We start from the raw sequence: 22,500 nt of genomic DNA, 5'->3' as shown, positions 1-22,500 counted from the left end.
CTTAGCATCGGCTTAGCTTGCTCTCTCTTCATCACCGCTGACTGCTGCAGCATCCGCATCGCTGCCGACACTGCACAATCCGTCTGTCAGTGTCCGACTTCACTCCACCTTTCCTAGCGCATCGGACCCAGAGATACTCGACTGCTCTGTGGGGCAGCTGCCCATTCCTCAGCCCTTTCTGACTCTAAGGTGCTAACTCTCATTTCTGCAACTTCACACCATTGGCAGCAAACCAGAGAAAACTGCCTGATAAAACCACACAAGATAAAACCGTCAGCGACGGGTGAAACCCTGCAGCTGCTGTGTGTGATTGTTTAACCCAGCTCTCGGGATGGTTCTTGGTTTGACAGCATAGAAACTAAACATGTCACAGTATCCCTGAAAACCCTCTTTTCCCTGATCATTAATAATATTAATTTAAATGTATAATAATGGATAACACAGCAGTTTCATTACAGTAGATGTCCCTAACTGTGACTAAATAAAGACATAATTCCTTCTCTGTTATCTTCTTCGGTATATGCCGACACACTCCTTTCAAAGAGGTCGGTTACCTTGTTAATACTTTTACTGCATATGACTCTGAATACTGTGACTCCTCTGAGAAAGAAACCTTGGCTCCCTGTATAACTCTCAGATGCCCGCCCCTCCCTGAGTCGGCTCTCCTGGAGGTTTCTTCCTATTAAAGGAAGTTTTTCCTTCCCACTGTCACCAAGTGCTTGCTGATAGGGGGCTGTCTGTTTCTTGGGGTTTTCTCTGTATTATTGTGGGGTCATTAAATTACAGTATAACACGCCTTGAGGTGACTGTTGTAATTTAGACTATATAAATAAACTGAAGTGAAATGAATTGAATTGATTGCTACGGGGACCAATTGGCCAATAATAATGGTTTTTAGAGACCTGGTCCTTCTGAAACACCCCCAACAGGAATCCCTGAGGGACGTAGCTGAGTGCTTTCTAGAAGTCCACAACACTCATCTAGATTGGCTGAGCAAAACGCCTTGAATATCTTCAAGAGGATAACGATGCTTGAAACTGTCCCATGGCCAGAAAGAAAAACCCCATTGTTGTTCTGGCTCTGGTGGCTCTTCTAACAGCCAGACTTCCTCCCTACACCCCACAATGGTCCCTAATGGGTAGGGACCAACACCCCAGTCAACATAACTGAAGTCACAATTTGTCCTTTCAGCAGTAAGTTGATATATAGTGGTCAGTCTATGTGTTAAGTACACTTATTGCTATCAGGACAGGTTAGCTTAGCATAAAGACTGGAAATACAGGAGGGCAGCTAGCCAGGGTTTGTTCAGACTACACTCCTCAACATCTCTGACGAACATGTTTGAAGAAATTAAAAAATGACTAGGCATGTTTCTTAATGAACAGCCAGTACTTCTGTAGTATTTCTGGTTGTTTCCTGGCAACGTTGTTGTGACGACAAGACTTGGCAAGTTTACCCCCTGGCACATTTCATGAGAGAGACGTGGCACTCGTATAATCCTAAGAGATTGTGCTGCCCTACAGAGGCGATCGACATCCATGCATGCACACAGTAGAGGCCGAGGACAGTTTTCCGCTTCATGTAGCAGTCATATTAACTTGCTACGTTGTATCTAAGTGCTTCTGATGTTTCTTGATTACTGTGTCCATAATGGGAATTAGCATGGCACGTGCTTGGAGATTAGCCGGGATACCGATTCATTCAACACTGGAGCACTGAGTCCAGACTCACAACGCGTGTCTGTGTGTGCTTGTTTGCAGGGCGGGGATTTATCAAGTGTTACAGTAGATATGCATAACAAAGCTAAGAAGTGCAATGCAGGTCAAGTTAGACCTTATTAATGCTATCAGAAAGGCTTTTATAGAAGATAACTGACACTGACAAAAACAATAATGTTACTTTTCTCTCCATCAGATGGATTTTGTTCTTGTGTGAATTAAGCTAAATCTAAATGAATGTAGCAGTGGACCTGCAGCTGCTTCGTTCTGTGAGGATCACTGTAACAGTGACTTTTAAAGCTGTCACCAAACAGATGCTGACATCGACGCCTCATTCATTTTCACCCCCTTCTTTCTTTTGATAATCAGAACCCAACCCAGGTTGGCACTGCCCCTTCAGGTCTTCTATAATCCTGGGTAATCTCAGAGAAACCATCAGCCATGTGGTTTGGGGGTTACCAGACCACCATACAGGACAACATCACTAGTGCCCTTGACATCAAAGGCCTGACACAGCCAGCTAACCCCAGAGGTAAGCCTGACGAAGACTGTGCTTCAGAAAGGTTTGCCCACTGAGTGCTTTGTTCTCATTTGTAATGAATCAAACAGAAGAACATTAATAATTGGATCTATTTCATGAGTTGGTTTGAAAAACAGTGGTGTGAAAAACAGTGGTGTATTTGGACCCTTTGTCACACATAAATGTTTCAGATCAATTTGAATATTGGACAAAGATTAACACAAGTAAACACAAAATGCAGTTTCTAAATGATGCAGACTGCTTCTGCCAACATTTGTGAAAGAATGGGTCACTTGGTGAGTTCCAGATTGGTACTGTAATGCCACCTGTTGTGATATTTCCTTACTACCAAATATTCCATAGTCAGCTGTTAGCAGTATTCCAACAAAGTGACTGGGAATAGGACCTCTGCCGTGTACAGTCACAGAGCGGGGTCAGCGGTTGCTGAGGCGCATCGCGCACATTGAGTCCCAACTTTCTGCAGAGTTAGTCGCTATAGACCTCCAAACTTCATGCGGCCTTCAGATTAACTCGGTGTGCACAGATGAAGCTGTTTGGATCATTACATCACCAAAGCGATGTGTTGGAAGCAGTGGTGTCGCGAAGCTGTGGAGTGACGAGTTGCGCTTCTCCAGATGGACCAGTCTGGGGTTTGGCAGCTGCCAGGAGAATGATGCTTGTCTCACTGCGCTGTGCCAAGTTTGTGGGAGGGGGGTTACAGTCTGACCTCACCAGTGTGCTTCTAACATGGCCAGAAAATTCCCACAAACACCACAGACACACTTCCTAACCTCATGGAAAGCAGGTGGAGTCGAAGCTTTTGTAACTGCAAAGGGCACATTGTCCCAAATTTCTGTGTTTTAAAGAATTTTGCTCATGTGTTTGATGGCAAATGAGCAAACTTATCTCGGTCCTCTGTGCCACTGAACTCCACAAAACTATTAAAAACTGTATGTCAGTATTATTCCATTACTGAAACTAGTCCCCAGCGTATATACTGCAGTATTTCACACTAAATTTGTTAAAGTCTGCAATCTTTATGAGACTATATTTGTAAGAAATGCTGCTGTCGTCGACACATGTTGAGTAAACCTGGAGAAAATCTAATTAGGAAGCTGCTTTGTTGGAGGAAATGATTTGTGGTCGATGTTCCTCTAGGCGCTCCTGGCAGAGCAGTGCTACCAACACCAGGCAACACAGCTGCTTTCCGTGCTGGTCTGTGGACCAACCTGGAGAAACTGATGGACCAGATATGTGCCGCATCCAGACAAGTACACATACATATACACACTGAAGCCCGAGTGTTGAATAAAACAGCACAGCTGCCAGCGTGGCTGATGAATTAAGTACGAGGCCATCTTTGTTGTGTCGTTTCAGGTGCAGCACCTGCAGAAAGTTCTGATGAAGAAGAGAGACCCCGTCACTCACGTGTGCTTCATTGATGAGATCATCAAGGTGGGTGAGCTATACTGCTACTCCACTGGGTTTCATTAATGAAACACCAATAATACTCAAGCAAAAGGCACATGCAGAGTAACCAGGAGACTTTACATGTCAGTTGGTCCAAATGGAAATAAAATACTTGCTGCAGACCTCAGTAAATTATATTTTTATAATTACTTTCAGTGTTCTGTCCCCCTGGTGTCCCACTCGCAAAGGAAGCACGAGTCCCAAAGAGGTGTTTAAAAAAACAGGACAATGTTCAAATTTGAGATCAAGCCCATTTGATTTGTTTATACAGTGTTGAGAGAAATGGCCACGTCCTGATGTTTGTCACTTAAATGTTTCAGATCAAACCGTAAACGTTAGACGAAGATAACACAACACACAAAATGCAGTTTCTAAATGAAGGTGATTATTATTAAGGTGAAAAATCTGCATGTGTAAAAGTGATGGCCCCCTGGTGGGCCCCTGATGGCCCCCTGGTGGGCCCCCTCAGTGTCTGTAATAACTGGCAGTGAGTCTTTACAGCTCTGTGGAGGAACCTGGGTCCACTCATGTTTGCAGAATTGTTGTAATTCAGCCACATTGGAGGGTTTTTGAGCATCAACCGTGTTTTTAAGGTCCTGCACCAGCGTCTCAGTTGGATTCAGCTCAGGACTTTGACCAGTCTTCATTTGGCTTTTTGACTCACTGCTGTGGTTTGGATCATTGTTGCAGAACACAAGCGAGCTTCAGCTTGAGGTCACAATCAGATGTTGGGACACTTTCCTTCAGGATGTTTTGGTCGACGGCAGAATTCGTGGCTCCATTTTCCAGAGGTGTAAAGTAACAGAGTACAAATACTTTTGGTCAGGCTGGTCCTGTTTAAGGTATCTGTTGGTTGAGAACAGGTGTGGCAGTAATCAGGCCTGTGTGTGGAAATCAAACTGTGACACAGTTAATTCATTTTATAACCGGGGGGCCATGCAGGTTTGGATTTTCTCCCCCTTAATAATAACCACCTTCATTTAGAAGCTGCATTATGTGTTTATTTGTGTTATCTTTGTCTAACATTTACATTTGTTTGATCATCTGAAACATTCAAGTGTGACAAACATCAGCACGGGTGCAAACACGTTCTCACGCGGCGGCCAGCAGCACGAGTTCATTTGCCTGCCTCCACAGAAACGAGTCGTAGAAATGAAAGCAGGAGAATGTTACTATGGAAACAAAGCTCTCACCAATTACCCAGAGATGGAGGTGTGAGTTTGGGACCTAATGACATGTCTAAATGCAAGTCTCCTCAGCAGTGCAGCAGCACCATCAGCCTCACTGTTATGGACACAAGCATACATGTAAGAATGGACTGACTGTCTGCAGCTCTGAAAGCATTACATGAAAATATGTTGAGTCAAAGTTCACTAATTCAGACAATAAATGTGACAGAAACAGCTGTGAATTATTATGAGATGTTATTTTGCATCATGGAGGAGTGTAGCTGAAGTGTTACATTTCTGGGGCTTTTTTATGCACAGTTACACAATTATGCAAAAACCTTTTTGTTCCACGTTACAGGAGCGCTTGTTTTCCCCTCATCACAGTTTTTCATGTTATAACAGTAAACTCACCACACGCCCGTTCTACTCAGAGAAAATCTCTGTGTGACAAACATGTGACCTGAACAACTGAGCTGATGAAACTCTGTTTAGTTCTCCACACTGGGTCAGTGTCATTCACCTAAAATCATAATAATATATTAATAATCATATGTCAGTAATATATGAAGTTACTGCAATAGAGAATGCAACAGCCAGATATGAACCCCCTCCCAGAGATGAGCCGGTCCTTGCTAGTACTCTTTACCAGCCCTGTAACTGTTTGCTGTGTCTTTTCATTTCTAAACCACAGAGTTAAAACTCTAAAAATCAGATGTTCAGGATCCTGTAAGCAGGAGATGAACAGACACCAGCAATCAGCCACTCTCAGTCAAGCCCCCACTCTGAGTTTTCATGGTAAATAAAACACAGACTGGTTCTTTGTACTCTCCCTGAACACTAAAAGGGCTTTACATACAATATTCACAGCCACACATACGAGGACTGTGCTTTCTAAATAACATTCACATACATCGGATTTACAACTTGGAGCATATCCACCAACCCAGAGTTAACAAAGTGTTGCTTTGGCAAAATAAGCATGAACTGTAAAACTTGTCCTCACTAAGCACTGAGCAGGCTCTGTCCATGGACGGCTCTACGTTACTGAGAAGCAGATTAAATCCTTGTTTTTGTGCTTTCCTGACTCTAATACTGGAACGAAGTTATTATGGATCTGGATCTTTCAGAGAGTGACTTCTGTCCTGTCTGCCCCCCCTCATACCCAGCTGACCCTCCCTCCTCTGGTTACGCTGAAGGGAGTTTTTCCTCCCCACTGTCACCAAGTTCTTGCTCATAAAAGCAGTGGGGGCTCTTTAGCTTACAATGTGATGCAGTTTGAGGTCACTGTTGTTATAAATAAAACTTAATTCAATTTGAAGAAAACTGAATTGAAACTTGTCTCTAAATTCCAACATCCAACCTCCAAAGTAACTTTAGTTTCTGTGTTTCTAATTAACAAAGACAGACGTGCAGACAGTGGGGAAAGTGGGAGGTCAGAGGTCAGAGGCATGCCCAACAGACCTGCAGCTTCTCTAATAGAGCACTGAGGACAATACACAGGAACACGCCCGGGTCCATGAAATAATTAAAGCACTTTCCATAATCAGGTTATGTATGTTGATGTGTGTGTCTGCAAGTTCATGTTTCATGCAAGTTTTGATTGTAGTTCCTGTGTGTCGATGCAGCTGTGAGTGTGAGCGTGTGGTGAGTTTACTGTTACCACATGAAAAACTGTGATGGAGGGAAAACAAGCGCTCCTGTAACGTGGAAGAAAAAGGTTTTTTAGGGCGCTGGTTACTGGCACTGGTTAATCAGGGCCACGTGGTCGAGTGTCAGATAATCAGTATTTCTTTGTTTTACAGGATGGTCAGCCTGATATCCTCTACACCTTCTGGAACAATATAACTACGACGCTCAGTGAAGAGTTTCATAAAGCGACTGAAGGTAAGACAGTTTATTCTCCCGTTTTCACTCCTGTGCACCAACGTCTGTCAGGATTTCTCTTTTCACTCAGATTCAAACAGAGTTTGTTCCACTTGTTGTGTAAGAAAGTAAATGTTCTGTGTTGTGCATATGTAACAGAAGCATCGCCATGTCCCAGAGCGCGCTGTGCTTTGGGTGAGCTCAGTCCCAAACCTGCAGACACATCCTGTTTTCTGTGTTTATATACAATCCAGATGTCAAAGGGAGAACACTGGACAGGTTACCCACCTGTCACAGGGCTGACGCGGAGAGACACTCAAATATTCACACCTGTGGTCTGTTCATGCATGTTTCTGGACTGTGGGAGGAAACCAGAGTATGCAGGCTGCATACAGAAACAGCTCAGTATGGCTCTGAACCGACTGTCGTGCTGTGAAGCCACCGTGCTAACAACAATACTAAATAAATCCATTCTCGTGCTCGGTGAGGAAGCCGAGCATGCAAACACCGTACCAGCGTAGAAATACTCCAAGTTCTTTATGTCTGTAACAAAGTTAAATGATGACCAGTATTTCTACATTCAAATCATTTGTTGTAATAATATTTATTTTGTCATTTCCATTAGTAGATCTATTTTCGTTCCCAGTTGAAATTTCATGCAAAGCACTTGAAATTGACAGAATAGAGACTCTGACAGAGCAACGGTGTGCAACCTCGAGTTAAAGGTTTCGGCTGGATCAGGGGTCACCACGGCGACGTGTGATTTGTCACTGAGCCGTTTGCTCTTCCTGGTGCAACCCTGAAGTGGTGACCTTTCACTCGTCACATGAATGTGTTACAACACGATGCAGGGTCTGTTAGGCCTGCACAGAGATAAGAAATACATCTTTCCCCTGTCCTGCAGAGAGCCATGTGTCCTTCACAGAGAGTTAAACCTCCCTACAGGGTTTACACTCAGTCCCACAGGACTCTCAATGCTGTGGGGTTATCTTGGCTGGACAGTGAATCTGGATTGGCAGGCTTCCCCTTAAAGAAGTATACAACTGTACTGGAGAATTAGTTTTGTGGGATGTGACTGAGTGTCCTGGTTATCTCAGAACGTCGTGCTGGACTCGCTGTTTCAGGCTATTTGGTCCCTTTTAGGGCAGCCATTGCAACTGGTGTTGGTGTGTGACATGCTGTGAGTGAACATTAGCACATAACCCTGTAATGATGCACACATGAGATGCTGTTTCTGATCTCACTCAGAAAAAACAGCATACAAATTGTCTTTGAGATTAGGGCTGCTCAATTAATCGAATTTTAATCTCGATTACGATCGGGGCTTTCAACGATCATTACAAATGACTGAGCCGATTATTAGCCCCTCCCTCGTGCTTTACTCTCGCGCTGCTCCGTGTGATGAATCGAGCGCACCTCTCTGCATTTCGAACACGCGTCACAACAATTAAGAGCAGCGGTCTCCAACCTTTTTTGCGCCACGGACCGGTTTATGCCCGACAATATTTTCATGGACCGGCCTTTAAGGTGTCGCGGATAAATACAACAAAATAAAACTAGTACCGGTACCGAAAAAAATAAGATTTATTCATAACACACGTGAAAAGACCCAGGAAAACCGAGTTAACGATAAAAACTATAACAAAATAACGCTGAAAACCAATAAAAACCCTGAAAACCAGACATTTCACACCTGAGCCTCAACTCTCGCGGCCCGGTACCAAACGACTCACGAGGCCCGGGGGTTGGGGACCGCTGATTAAGAGGACCCGAGGGAAGCTCGGAAAGCTGAGCAGAAGTTATTTGGAGAGGAGAGTGATGCTGTTGGTTGAAGAGAGGTAAAAAACTTGAGTGGTGTGGAAACATTATGGGTTCAGTCAGACGTGGATCAAGTAGACACAGTGTGTAAACTTTGCTACAGTGTCGTAGCTGCACCACAGAGCAACACTGCAAAGGTCACTAAATTACTACATTTTTCATTTATTTTTTATATTGCAAACATTTGCACTGTTATCAGTATTTGCACTAATTTATATTATTTTTGACAATCTTTAAAGTCATTATTCAACATTGTTATTGTTAAATAAATATCGTCAAATAATCGAGATCTCAGTGAAAATAATCGAGATTATCATTGTTGCCATAATCGAGCAGCCCTAGCTGAGATGCAGTTAGTTGATGACAGTTGTGGCCAAACGCTGTGGGCAGAAACCAAAAGAAGGAAACTGTGTCTGGAAGCAGCAGAAATGAGCTTCAGGGATTTGGGTCGTGCCTCAGAGACAGGAGAAGGAGTTTGATCATTCAAGGCTCAAAACAGATCTGCTGCACCTCCACAGCCGTTTGAGGTGGTTTGGGGATGTGGCTAGGATCCTGATTGGACGCCTCTTAGTTTAGGTGTTTCAGGATTGGCCTGCAGACAGACCTAGGGCAGGCTGCAGAGATGGGTCAAGCCTGGGAGAGCTGGAGGAGGGAGTCAGGGGGAGGGGTCTCTGAGCATCTGCACTGAGTTTGCTGACCTCAGTCTGTCAGCAGATGGTGGTGGATGGAGTCAGGTTTTTTGTTTTGCTAAGAAAATGAGCATTTGGAAATGTGGCGTGGTTGTTGGGGCTGCTGGGCCTCATGTGCAAAGTTTTAAACACAACAAAAAAAAATTTCAGTAATAACTTTGTCAGTATTGATTATTGATTACAGTATTGACCATTTTCAGTGTTTCTGGTGAGTAGAATCATCTGGAACAAGTTTAAAATGTTTGCAGGTTTTGGTTTAACTCAGTAATCATCCCTCAGGTGTTCATCTTATCAGACTCTGTAAACTCCAGGTGTCCAACCCCAGGCCTCGAGTTTTAGATGTGTCCTTGATGCAACACAGCTGATTTAAATGGATAAATGACCTCCTCAACGTGTCTTGAAGTTCTCCAGAGGCCTGGTAATGAACTAATCATGTGATTCAGGTGACCCAGGGTGAGATCCTGCAGGACGCCGGCCCTCGAGGCCTGGAGTTGGGCACCCCTGCTGTAACGGTGATGAATCGACAAAAGCAGCCCCTCAAAAAACAAAGAAATTAATTAATTTTAAAAAGTAAATAATTTTGACTCAATTATTCTCTCGCTGTCACATGGAGGCGTCGGGTGGCGAGTGAGAACAGGAGAGGTGGATTTGGCTGCTCGCTAACATTTCACTGTCATGGCCTGTGTGAGTGTGTGAGAGTGTGTGTGTGAGAGAGAGTGTGTGTGTGAGAGTGAGTGTGTGTGTGTGTGTGTGTGTGAGAGAGAGTGTGTGTGTGAGAGTGAGTGTGTGTGTGTGTGTGTGTGTGAGAGAGAGAGAGATGAAGTCCAGAACAGAAGTAAAACAGGTGATCTGTTGAATAATTTGGTCATTTGGAGGCTGGTTCCACAAGTCTGTGTTGTCGTCACTTTAGTCCTTCTGCTCTCTCTGTTTCCATCTGACATATTTTTCTTTCTGTTATCAGATTGATTTGCTGTTAACAAGGATCATTTCCTCCTGTCAGTGTAACATTTTTACACGTATTTCAAAACCACACCCACTTTAACACGTTGTTGGCGTGTGCATTGATCAGCCTGTCACTCGCCCTTCCTCCCATGTTAAATCCACTAAATTGAATTTAATCCAGTCTCATGAAGCCCGTTCATAGAGGTGGTTATAGTTTGAACGTTGGAAACAGCCAGGATAGCGCTTTGTCCTTTACCCGGTATTAATGCTAAGCTAGGCTAACAACGTCCCGTAGATTTGGCATGGACGGCAGGGACGTGTCCCCACCAACATCCTGCGATTATTGAAGTGTCCCCACCAATAATTTGATCTCTTCGAGTAAAGAACAACAAACCCGATAGTAAGAAAAAGCGATCTGTCAGCGTCTCACCGAGCGGAGCAGAAAGAGTTAAATTACGTCCTCTACTGGAGTCCTAGTCATGTGACAAATATGGCCAATATGATTGGCTGAGCCTCTCAGGGAGCTCTGTTTAGTTTCAGCAGCGGCAAACCTGCTGCGAGGGGGAGAGGAGGCATCAAAGAGGAAGAACCCGGATATAAGAAAGTGTTTTTCAAAGAAACCTGTGACTCACTTAAAGTCAAGTTCACTCGTAAAATGTGTCACAATAACGTTACAGCTATGCTAGGCTTTGGCCACATCAGGCTAAAACTGTAACCATGAATAACGTGTTTGGGAAACTAACTGCACAACAGCAGCACTATTAGTTCTCTCAGTCTCAGAGCAGCATTTCTCATTTTGATTGAAGCTGTCAGAGAAAACGGAGCCTCGAGCAGCCAGGATATTAGTTTACAGAGGCTGTTAAAAATATGTCTAACGTTAAAATGTTGGTGACACAATAATTTCATCCTAATGGTGCTGACATATTCATAGGGTTAATTTTTGAAACAATATATCATGTAGTCATGATTTTGCAAATATCCACCTTGTAGTGGTGCTGTTTGCACAAATTGTTTTAAAAATGCACTCAGCCTACAAACATTACTGACGAGTCAAGATCTGCACAAACTGACAGAAACACTGAAGCAGCTCCACATTTTATTCTTATTGTCCTGTTTGTCCTGTTTGTGACAGAAGAACCAACACAGAGCTCAGAGAGTGATGGTGACACAAGATCACAGGTGAAACTGGATGATGACTTGATGGTTCATGACTGTATTTGAAGCTATTTTATTTTAGCATGATACCTGATTTATATGGATTATGGCTGAAGTGAACTAAAGCCTGAAATACTTAGTCAGTCATTTGTTTAATAGTAATTTAACATTACATAATTCACACATAAAACTATGAATTGTAATTTTAAATGGTTTAAAAGCATGCAGAATAGCATATGTAGGCAAGTATATTTCTCCTTTTTTATCAAGAAGCAAAGAAAAAAAGGACAAAAATCAGAAACAGGGCAGAGTTGAATCATCCGTCCCCACCAATGCCAAAACCAAATCTACACCGCTCTTTCTGGTCTCACTCAGAAAAAACTGAGACTGTTCATGAATCCAAACTTTAATTGTGTGTTTTTCTCTGTTTGTGGTTGTTTTGTAGCCTCGTCGTTCTTGAAGCAGGCATTTGAAGGGGAGTATCCCAAACTCCTGCGACTCTACAACGAGTTGTGGCGCCGACTGCAGCAGTACAGCACCAGTCTGCAAGGAACGTTAACCAGCAGCGGTGGGATGGACGCGTCTCTGGATATCTCCACAGTAGAGACAGACAGCCAGGACCTGTTTACACACGGGAAACAAGACTACAAGTGAGCCCAGTCGAACACAGCAGCACGAACACAACAGCTTTTCAGTCTGAAGCACAGAGGAAGAGTTCAGAGCATATTTGAGTTTTCTTGTTTTGAGTCACACCTTAGTTAAACATTCAAGTAGAAAGTCTGCTCAGGCAGAGTTTGTGTCCTCCTTCCTGGGTCACAGGTCAAATGTCTTCACTAAACGTATTTTTAGAAGCAGAGACGACCGTTAAGAAACAAGAAAAACACTGCTGCTCAGTGAAGCTTAGAGAGCTGTGGAGCTAAGGAAGTAGAGACACTTGGAGAAAGTGACAGAAGACAAAGTACAAGGTGGTGAGGACAGAAAATAAATGACATCCACAAAAGTATCAGAAGAGAGGAAGCAAACAAAGGTATACGAGTACAGTGCAGTTTACTGTAGTTGTGCAACACAGCGCTGTAAGGCCTCACATCTTTTTAGTCTCAGTTTTGTTTTATTACGTTGTGAGTTGGAGACTGGGAGGGATGCACATGGGCGATCGTGGCTCAAGAGTTGGGCGTTCGCCTTGTAATCAGAAGGTTGCCGGTTCGAGTCCCGGCTCCAACAGTCTCGGTCGTTGTGTCCTTGGGCGAGACACTTCACTCGTTGCCTACTGGTGGTGGTCAGAGGGCTCGCCTCTGTCAGTGCGCCCCAGGGTGGCTGTGGCTACAATGTAGCTGCATCACCAGTGAGTGAATGTGTGGATGTGTAAAGCGCTTTGGGGTCCTTGGGACCAAGTAAAGCGCTATATAAATACAGGCCATTTACCATTTACCACTCCCCCAGTCCACTTATCAAAAGTGCCATGCACAGCATTCAGTCGCGTTTCTCTGTCATTACGAAGTTTCAACCCTTTGCTTCTGAAACAATCTCACATTTGATTGTCTGGTGACACTTGCATCTGATTGGTTCTCGCTGTCGGAGGGCAGAAACAGATGGGACAGTGTTTGATAAGAAGGTCTAACAGAGAACAGTGCAGTGAGGGATTGTACACAAAAACCTGAGGAACAAAGAATCGTGTTACTGACGGGGCATGAAGACATGGCAGACACAAAGTCCTCTCGTGTTAGTGCGCTGATGACAGGATGTGAGGGCAGATACTTGGAAGTAGAGTTCCTGTAAACACCAGTGTGACAAGCTGGGGGGGGTACACACACCTGTCTCTTCATGCAAAAGCAAAGGAGTATTACCTTAACTGCATCAAAGTTTATGCACTTTCCTTTTCTTGCATTGTCACAACGTCTAACAGTTATTAAACAAATGAAATCAGCTCCAGCTGCACTGAACAGTAATGTGATTGGATACGATGGCGTTTCAGTTCCACTTATGTCAGACAGACGTTTGTTTTATGACGATGATGACACCGTGATAACTGAGGATGTTTGTGTGCTTTTAAACGTAACCTTAAAGGAAAGTGTGCGTGCGTGTCAGTTCTATTCTGATTGATGTTTAATTAATAAGTGTAATTCGGTGTGTACCTTTGTGTAGCCCAGAGAAGGCTCTGAAGGACTCTCTGCAGCCGTACGAGGCGGCCTACCTGTCCAGGTCTCTCTCTCGCCTCTTCGATCCCATCAACTTGGTGTTTCCCATGGGGGGGCGCAACCTGCCTTCCAGCGATGAGCTAGACAGCATCATCAAGACCATCAACAGGTGTGACGGGTTTTCATTATGCAACATGTTTGTAGTTTCATGATCCTGATCAGTGGATCGTTAATGGAAATATTAAATCAAAAGAAGAAACTGTGGTCGGGGGTCAAATTTTAAATAAACGTGATTTTCTTTCCTGTTGGAATGTTTGAATCATTATTAGTGAAAACACTGTGTGATTAAAGCCGGGCACGCTGCTGGTTGTTTGCAGTGAGCTGAACGTCGCCTCGGTGGATCCCAGCCTCTCATTGGCTGTGGCCAAGAACGCCGCCAAGACGGTCCAGCTCTTCTGTGTCAAGTCTGAACAGCTGGTGCGTACCTCACGTAGTGTGTGCAGTGCTAAAATAATAAGAAGGTGTGTTCGTGTTGAGACTGAGACTGATCTAAGACGAGTTACAGTCCAAAAACGTGGTTCCCTCCCACGCTGATGCTGATGGAAGTGTGCGGGTGAAGCTGTCTGTGTTAGCATGTCCACGATGTAGCCTGCTGTGTCAGCACTGCCACAGCGTAAACCCATCAGGACAAAGCTGTGCCGTTTCCTTGCTTGCTCTCACCTCTCAAACTCTCTCCAGTTGTGCACTCAGGGTGATGCCAGCCAAGTGATTGGTCCGTTAACAGAGGGCCAGCGCAGGAATGTTGCTGTAGTGAACACTCTGTACCGCCTGCAGCAAGCTGTCACCAAGGTAGGAGAGCCTGAGTCCCGTTACCACAGCAGTGCAACAGTGTGTTCTCCTATGGGACTATTAGCCCACTGACACAGCAGAAGAGAGGATGCTGGGAGAGCTCGCTCAGGCGAGCCGTGAGTCTGAGGCCACTCCCTCATCGTGTCTATAAATGTGTATAAAAGATGATGATGATGGCGTAACGTAAGAACTGCGTTAATCTCACGTTTCACTGAAACTCTGAAACTTTAACAGTCAAATTTATGCATTCAGACTTTAATCATTTCTGTTCATTTTGATTAGGAATGATTAAAAAATATGACATCATGGTCTTTTAATTCAAATTCAACACAAGCACGATGTGACTGATGTGACTGATGTGACTGATGTGTGTGCTAACCTGCCTGTTTTCTCTCAGATTATTTCAGGCTTGGCATCGTGTCCACAAGCTGCTGCAGAGTCCCTCGCTGCTTCTCTGGAGGTATCCTCTTACCAGTAACTAAGTACTTCTCTGGTATGCGAGTATTTATCACTAATGCCGTGTCTTCGCACACACGTGAACTCGAGTTACGTCTGTGATGATGTCGGCTTCAGCGCCTCTGGTCACGTGTGGTTTGTGAGGTCACACCCTCATATTTGACACAAGGCTCCACTCTAACGATTCCCGAGGTTTTCTCTCAGGTTAAAGTCAGGACTTCAGTCAACTTTCCACACCACACGTGTCTGTGTCTTTAAAGACTTTGTGCAGTCGTGTTGGAACAAAGTTGCATGAAAGTGTCCAAAATGTCTCGTTTTGCTGAAGCGCTTCACACGTCCTTAGTTCCTGAAAAACAGCCTCGCTGTGATCACTCTTCATCACACCTGCTGTTGTTCTGTCACCAAATGTACACTCATCCACCCCAGACACAAACGTTATTGGTCACTCGCTCCACTGCTCTGGACTCCAGTGGAGATGTTCTTTACAGCATCCGATGCTTTGCACGTGGCGATGAAGATGCTGCTCAGCCGTGGAAACCTGCTCCATGAAGCTCTTTACCTTCATCACTGAGTTGCTGGAAATTTCACAGCTGGGCCTGTTGCACAGGTTGCATCCTATCACCCGTTGCCTAGTTGCTTAACTTTATACACCTGTGGCCGTGGAAGCGACTGGAACACCTGAATTCTGTCTTTGGGTGAACACGTGGAGACTCCTCTCAGGTGCTGGAGTCACAGCCTGAAGCTTACATTAGTTTATCAGAGCTGTGATGACAACATTAGGCTCATGTTTAGGTCAACGCAATCATCTTCTAAGTGTCCTGATGCTCCAGCTGTCATCTTACACATGTACTGTTAGCAGCTCTGCTGCACTGTTGGCATGCTGTTGTCCATCCGGAGCTTCACCGTAACGCTATAAAATGATGAAACATTAGGCCGTGGATGTCAGTCTGCTCACCTGACTCCACATGTTGCTGAGGTAGGCGTGATGCTGAGGTAGGCGTGATGCTGGTGTCCTCCTGATGTCACATGACTCTGTTTCTCTGGTTCAGGGAGTTCAGGCGCTGATGAGAAGTGCGGTGCATCCTCTCCTGCAGTCAGTCACGGACTCCATAGAGGCCATCATTATCACCTTACACCAAGAAGACTTCTCAGGGTCAGTAGTTTCTCTCCCAGCCTCTCTGCACCAACAACAGCTCAGTACATATAATGTTAGTGTTTCTGTGCCTGCAACAGGAATCAGACTCATTTTTATTGATTGTAGCTGGAAAATCAAAGACCTTCATGAGTGATTTTAGTCCTAACAGTCAGAACTGTGCCTCTGGTTCACTGACGGTACAGATCACACTTGACTTTCAGATTGAATTCAGTCTTATTTTGAAAGTACAGCAGTAGAGGCCGAGCCTGAGCTCGGCAGGGTCAACACGCCGTCACTGCTACGAATGAAGCTTAAAGTCCAAAAGCTGCAGCTGGACTCATCTCGTCCTGCTCGGCATCAGCTGCACTTGTTGTTCAGCAGTTGGTCCAACATCGTTTAACACGAATCAAACAGCTGACGCTAACACATGCTCTCGTTTACACAAGACGTGACACACAGAAGTTAATAAACAAAAATGTCTCGAGATTAATGTCATACAGTAACAACCCGACAACGTTTGAAAGAAACCCCCACAAGCAAACGGCTGACCACAGTGTGCAGACTCAGTGTGTGTGTGTGTGTGTGTGGGGGGGGCTCACTACATCTTCTAGTTTCTAAAAATCACTAAAAGAGTGACATGCACCGAGCCAGGTCTGTTTTCTACAGTTGTGTTACTGCACAGCATCTCATCTCACAGCAAACACATGTTAAACACTTTTCTCCCTTTGGTGTGTGTGTGTGTGTGTGTGTGTGTGTGTGCGTGTGTGTGCGTGTGTGTGTGTGTGTGCGCTGCAGGCCTCTGTCCAGCCCCGACAGGCCTGATATTCCTTGCTCTCTGTACATGAAGGAGCTGCAGGGTTTTATCTCCCGAGTCATGGCGGACTATTTCAGACACTTCCAGTGTGTGGACTTCATATTCGAGAGCACGGAGTCGATCGCCCAGAGAGCTATCGAGCTGTTCGTCCGCCACGCCAGCCTGCTGCGCCCGCTGGGGGAGGGGGGCAAGATGAGACTGGCTGCTGACTTTGCACAGGTAACGGAGATGCGTCTGTTTCTGCTCTTCGGCCTCGTTTCGCTCGAAGGCTGATTTTCATTTTGACTTGTTTTCACGCGTCAGATGGAGATGGCTGTGGCGCCTCTGTGCAGACGAGTGTCTGATTTAGGAAAACCCTACAGGATGCTGCGCTCCTTCAGGTGTGTTGGCTTCAATGAACAGTCGTCACAGTTAGATGGTGCACTTTGTTTTCTCATGTTACGGCCTACAGGCAGTAACGGTGATGAATCATGTTAACAGTACTTTACCTACACGCCCTCGGTGCTGTCCTGACCCAGACACTGTGTGTTTATACTACATATCTACAGTGCGTACATCCTAGTTCCAGTTTATTGTTTTTAATATTACATAAGAAACTGTTGACCTTCACGTTATTTTGGTGAAAGCTGAGAGTTTAGGCACAGCGAGTTATCGAAACTCCACAAACCGGCTCTGGTTCCAGTCCAAGTTTGGGAGAACGCATCAGTTTGTAAAACCTTTACTGGGAAAGTGAGCAGCAGGAGTCCTTCATCAAACCACCTGATCAACAAACTCCGACATGAAAAACCCACCGCACTGAGACGATGTGCAGTAAAGCTGCAGCCATGACAAAGTAACTCAGTCAGTTTAAATTATACTGAAGGCTGACAGCAGCCGTTACCTGCAGCACAGGGGTGGGTGTAAAGGGGGCCACGGGGTGCACCGGCCCATGTTTATTTCAAAGCTTTCGTAACATTTTTCAGATTGAAAGTGAAATATTATCAAAGAATGTCTTAATCACATTAAAAAATATAGAAATAAAAGCTAATAAAACTCATTTGATCTCTGACTGGATTTCTTTCTTCGGGGAAATGAACCAGTCGTAGGCAGTTTGTGTTCAGGTGCTCACACAGGTGAGGCTTTCATCAGGTTATCAGAGCTTTTCCTGTCGTCTTTCTTCTGAATGAACACGATGAGCAGCAGATGTTTTACATGGTAAAAAGTGCTGTTTGCTTTGTTTGAGGCCGCTGCTGTTCCAGACCAGTGAGCTGATAGCCAGCAGTCCAGCTGTCGGTGAACTGATTCCCTACAGCACCTTACTGCACTTCCTCTTCTCCAGAGCTCCACCTGAGCTGAAGTCACCTCACCAGGCCTGTAGACACACACACACAGTTCAAGCTGAATCGTCCATCATCGTGTGGCACTTCTGTGTATATGCACCATCTCAATAAGCCTGTCCCCCACAGAGAGCAGAGTGGTCCATCGCCAGGTACTCACAGTGGCTGGATGATCATCCCTCTGAGAGAGACAAGCTCAGCCTCATCAGGTAGGCTCGGTGACGTAAACACACCTGTCAGAGCACTTTGGTCTGTACACCAGGAGCTGCCACTGTTACCTGAGCTTAGATTACCTGATCTCAGGGGCTTTACTGTGATGAATGAGCTCCCTCTAGTGGCAGACTGACTGATGTGTAATTTAAGGAGTCACTGCTGACTGCCAATAACTCAGTATTAGTTTGCACTACAATCAGATAAGAGTAGCATGACAAATATTTACACCAGCATTAGGTGTTGGGCTTGTTGTGCTACATGGTGCATTTTGGCTTCAAAGGAAGACATAACATGAGATCAGACATTTAGTTTGACCTTGAAGTAGTGAGAGGTCCCCATGTGTTCCCTACATGCTGCCAGTACAAACAATGTTTTAAATGGCTGCATGCTGCATTATTATCGCCTTGACCTTTACGTCTGTCGACCTCGAAGGTCAGAGGCCAAATGTGACACGTTAAAAATGCACACTGTTCTTGTAAGAGTCGCAGTTTTGAGCCACCGACTCTTTACACTGACCTTGAACACCTCGCTGGATACACGTCAGATATGACAACTTATTTCTGCACTGTGATAACAGCTGTGCTCACTCTGTCCTCTCAGGGGCGCTCTGGAGGCCTACGTGCAGTCAGTCAGGCTTCGGCAGGGGAAGGAGTTCGCCCCCATCTATCCCATCATGCTCCAGCTGTTACAGAGGGCTACCAGCACCTGACAGGACCTCACAGCAGCTGCTCGGTGCTTGGGTCCACAAATAATCTGCTCATTTTTTAACAAGTGTGGTGCAGGGGGCGAGAGAGTATTTAGAGTAAAAGTAATCTCAGCAGTAACAGCAGAGAGCCTCGTCCGAACCACAGAGGACGACGCAGCTTTCTTAGAACAGACTTGCTGATATTAAAGTAATTTGTGACACACATCAAACACTCATCTGAATAAAGGCAATATTTCCAAAACTTTAATGCAGTACTTCATTGAAAGCACAGTATGACAGGAACACGCAGACTCAGATGGGCCACTTCCACTGGTTGGGCGGCGGCTCCTCTACCAGCGGCTCCCACGGCTTCCACTCGGACATCTTCCTCGATAACGCCAGCTCACACTCAGCCTGCGCGCAGGAAAAAATCATCAGCCACAAATACTAATGTATACACCAATACTGTAAACCATACTTTAGTTTAGTTGAGACTACGTTCACATATTCAGCGAGACCGTCCGGTCTTCATGAAGGCTGACGGGAACCAACCGAACACATCAGTGATTTAATGTCGACTGTGAAACAAACAGTAACTCTGTACTACGAGTGTGTCAGCTACTCTGGTGAGAAGAGCACTCAGAATAAGAGGCTGCAGTCTGTACCACGCGCTCATTCAAAGACCTGGGAGCAATACAGCACTACCAGCAGCGTATGAGCAGCCTTCAAACCACAGTCGGAATCACTTTAATCCAGGGATTCAATTTTAATCCCTGGATTAAAGTGAACCAGAATGATCTGGACCTGCGCTCCAACACCTCCCGTTACTAAGCTTGTCACTGTGTTCATGTATGTAGGCTATATAAACATGACATATGGGTGTCCTGCACTCGAGCTGAACATGAAGTCATGACTGAGGTTTGTATATGAAGAGTTTTCCACTCAGCTTCATCACTTTGATCAGAGTGAGGCAGACTGACCGACCTACCTGGAAAATGACCTCTTCAATCTGACCGCAGTTAATTTTCTTCTCCAGCTTCTCAACATCAGGTTCCTGTGAAGAACACAAATCCTGTCAGTTCATCTAAGCTCCTCTGTGATTCATCTCCTGCTCACACACTGACCGTTTTCACGTGGCTGAAGCGCTCATTGACCAGCTGCTCCGTGTACTTCCTGTAAGCAGCGTCCTGCGGCATGGTCTGCAAGGACGCCAGGATCTTTGTGTAGAGGATCCTGAGACGCTGAGAGGAACAGCACAGGGTGAGTACACTGCTCCATAAACGGCACACGGATAACACGAGTGTGATCCAGGACTAGTCTGGTCAGTCGGGCGATGGGAAAGGTTAAAAATGAGGCATGTGGTGCAGTCACCATCAGCTGCTCACCTCCTGTGGATTTTGAGACACTGCCAGGCCAACCAAGCCGGTCGTCTGGAAGAGAGGAAAAGGAGAGCTGTCCAAGAGTGGCTAATGTCAATGCTGTCACCTTTAACCACGTGACTCCAGCCTAAACAACCCTCTGTCTGTCTGCTCGCGCTGCCAACAACCAGCTCCACAGCTGGTTTTATGACTTGGACGAGACACTTGTGGTTGTTAATCACCTCCAACAACATTTCCCTGCTAATGTGGAACTTCCTTAAAAACATTCTCTGAAATCCATCAGCCCTCACTTCCAAATATGTGCACTTTATTAACATTACAGGCAGGTTTTGCACTGAGCAGGGATTTTATTTTCCAGGTCTGTTGGTCCAGATTCGGGTCTCCAGTTAGCCATGTACGGGAAGTGTGGCTTAACCAGTCTCTTCAAAAGCTCCCACGGGTGTCCGGCTGACTTAACCGTGGGACCGGATTCAAAGTGTCCGGTGAGCTTTCCTGTAGTTTGCCACCTGCTCTGACCGGACACTGCCGCGCTAGCTCCTTATCAAGTTAGCATGCTAGCACAACATGCACAGCGCGCAAACGGAGGTGACCGTACCGTCACCTTAATAAAACTAATACCGCTGTTTTATTGTGTTTCTTACATTAAAACAAGACATGACCTTTACTCATACCTTCTTCAGCAGCCCAGCCATTCTCCAGACGTCAGGAATGCGTCATGATACTTCCGGCTGCTAAATATGATGTCGGTGTTGTCTTTTTTTTTTTCTCGGCGTTTTGAAAAACTATTTGTTCCTGTCGTAATAAATGTTAAAAATTAGAAAACACGGACTGTTCTGTGATCACAGCAGCGTAAAACTATATACATGCTATGTATTCACGCTAGCATAGCATAGGCATGTAGGTACAAACATCTGAACGTTTTATCCAAGCAGACTGAGTTTGCAGACTCAGTCTCAGGATGAATTTGCTCGTCATTTTTCGTTTTTATGGGCCGGTGGGGTTTTATTTCTTTCCTTTTTCGCCTCTGTCAGTGCGCCCCAGGGCAGCTGTGTGTGTGAATGACTGAATGTAGTGTAAAGCGCTATACAAATGCAGGCCATTTACCATTTTTAACGGTATAAATGAACGGTGGTGGATTGGCCAGTTGCTCATGATCGACTCTGGGCTGGACCAATTACAGCCGAGGAGGTCGAACTTTAAAGTTGAGGCGATTTGTCCCGCACTACTTCAGCTAGAAAGTTGCTAATTCAATCATGAAACTGATCAATGATCAGCTGATCGGCTCTCTTGTTTGTTTATCGCCCACTTTGCGCCAGAAAGAGGAAACCAGCGGATGTCGCGCTAAACAACAGCAGCACGTTTAAGCTTGATCAGCTGTTGTTAGAATTTCTTTAATATTAATTTCTAGTATCAGCTGATGTTTGCTGGAGCCACAGCTGTAAAGCTGCTGGTCATGATGGTTTGGATATGTGGTGAGAGGAAACATGAAGATGAAACCAGGAGATGTCCTTACTGAATCATCAGAGCTGTGATGGAGAAACAGGTTTACCTTTCAGGTGACATGAATGAGTTATGAACTGTTTCTGAGAAATAACACCAGGATGCTTTTCTAAGCAGCTGACAGCTGGTAACTGTGCAGGGGCGGGTCTAGCAAAGTGTTGCCAGGGGGGCAGGTAGGGCATTAACAGGGAGAGGGGGGCACAAAGACATACTTTTCTTTCTTACTCTCATTTAAAATGTCTCACTTTTAATAAATCATTATCTGAATCTTACAACCAAAGTTTTCATCTGATTAAAATGTATAGAAATCATTATTGTATTCAGTAAATATTAAGTCGAGTATATATCCTAGTAAGTTATAGTATTCTTTCCTTTGGGAACCATCTGTGCAGTCTGCAATTCTGTTGAAGAAAGATGTTGAATCTATTTAATTACTGGAGAGAAATAACAGATTTCTGTGCATTTGTCTTATAAGTGCAATAAATTAAAAACGTTTTTGTGAATTAAGCATCTTGAGGCGGGGGGGGGGGGGGGGGGGGGGGGAGTGGTTCCCTGTTTTTGTCTTTTCTTTCTTTGCTGGGAGTTGGCAACCCTATTAGTGAGGTATATGTAATTATAAATTAGGTTGTTTATATTTTTGCTAAGTATTGTTTAGAATACCAGAATAGGGAGGA

General features: G+C 44.9%; 2 protein-coding genes across 3 annotated transcripts in view; one reads left to right on the top strand and one right to left on the bottom strand.

The window, feature by feature from the left end:
- cog5 (component of oligomeric golgi complex 5) overlaps nucleotides 1-18,262 on the top strand; it is a 55,528-nt gene extending 37,266 nt beyond the window's left edge. Inside the window, 14 exon segments of the mRNA XM_085137215.1 lie at nucleotides 2,088-2,250; nucleotides 3,397-3,509; nucleotides 3,616-3,693; nucleotides 6,680-6,761; nucleotides 11,790-11,994; nucleotides 13,487-13,648; nucleotides 13,857-13,956; nucleotides 14,218-14,328; nucleotides 14,726-14,788; nucleotides 15,834-15,937; nucleotides 16,715-16,952; nucleotides 17,037-17,113; nucleotides 17,956-18,082; nucleotides 18,179-18,262. Of these exon segments, the coding sequence (XP_084993341.1) occupies nucleotides 2,088-2,250; nucleotides 3,397-3,509; nucleotides 3,616-3,693; nucleotides 6,680-6,761; nucleotides 11,790-11,994; nucleotides 13,487-13,648; nucleotides 13,857-13,956; nucleotides 14,218-14,328; nucleotides 14,726-14,788; nucleotides 15,834-15,937; nucleotides 16,715-16,952; nucleotides 17,037-17,113; nucleotides 17,956-18,082; nucleotides 18,179-18,262 (1,707 nt within the window).
- Nucleotides 18,263-19,189: 927 nt separating this feature from the next.
- Nucleotides 19,190-21,123, bottom strand: ndufa5 (NADH:ubiquinone oxidoreductase subunit A5). 2 transcript variants are annotated; one of them, XM_085137218.1, is made up of 5 exons: nucleotides 20,998-21,123; nucleotides 20,333-20,377; nucleotides 20,072-20,188; nucleotides 19,936-20,001; nucleotides 19,190-19,361 (listed from the first exon to the last, which is right to left on the bottom strand). In XM_085137218.1, the coding sequence occupies exons 1-5, from the start codon at nucleotides 21,016-21,018 to the stop codon at nucleotides 19,260-19,262; spliced, it is 351 nt and encodes a 116-aa protein (XP_084993344.1). In that variant the 5' UTR covers nucleotides 21,019-21,123; the 3' UTR covers nucleotides 19,190-19,259. The 2 variants fall into 2 exon arrangements, with proteins under 2 accessions (XP_084993344.1, XP_084993343.1); XM_085137217.1 differs by lacking the exon at nucleotides 20,998-21,123 and adding an exon at nucleotides 20,617-20,937.
- Between the last annotated feature and the right edge of the window lie 1,377 nt (nucleotides 21,124-22,500).

This window comes from Neolamprologus multifasciatus, chromosome 17 (genome assembly GCF_963576455.1).
Source record: "Neolamprologus multifasciatus chromosome 17, fNeoMul1.2, whole genome shotgun sequence".
Taxonomy (NCBI): Eukaryota; Metazoa; Chordata; class Actinopteri; order Cichliformes; family Cichlidae; genus Neolamprologus; species Neolamprologus multifasciatus.
Note: the sequence above shows the minus strand (reverse complement) of the source record. Positions and strands in the feature narration are given on the sequence as shown.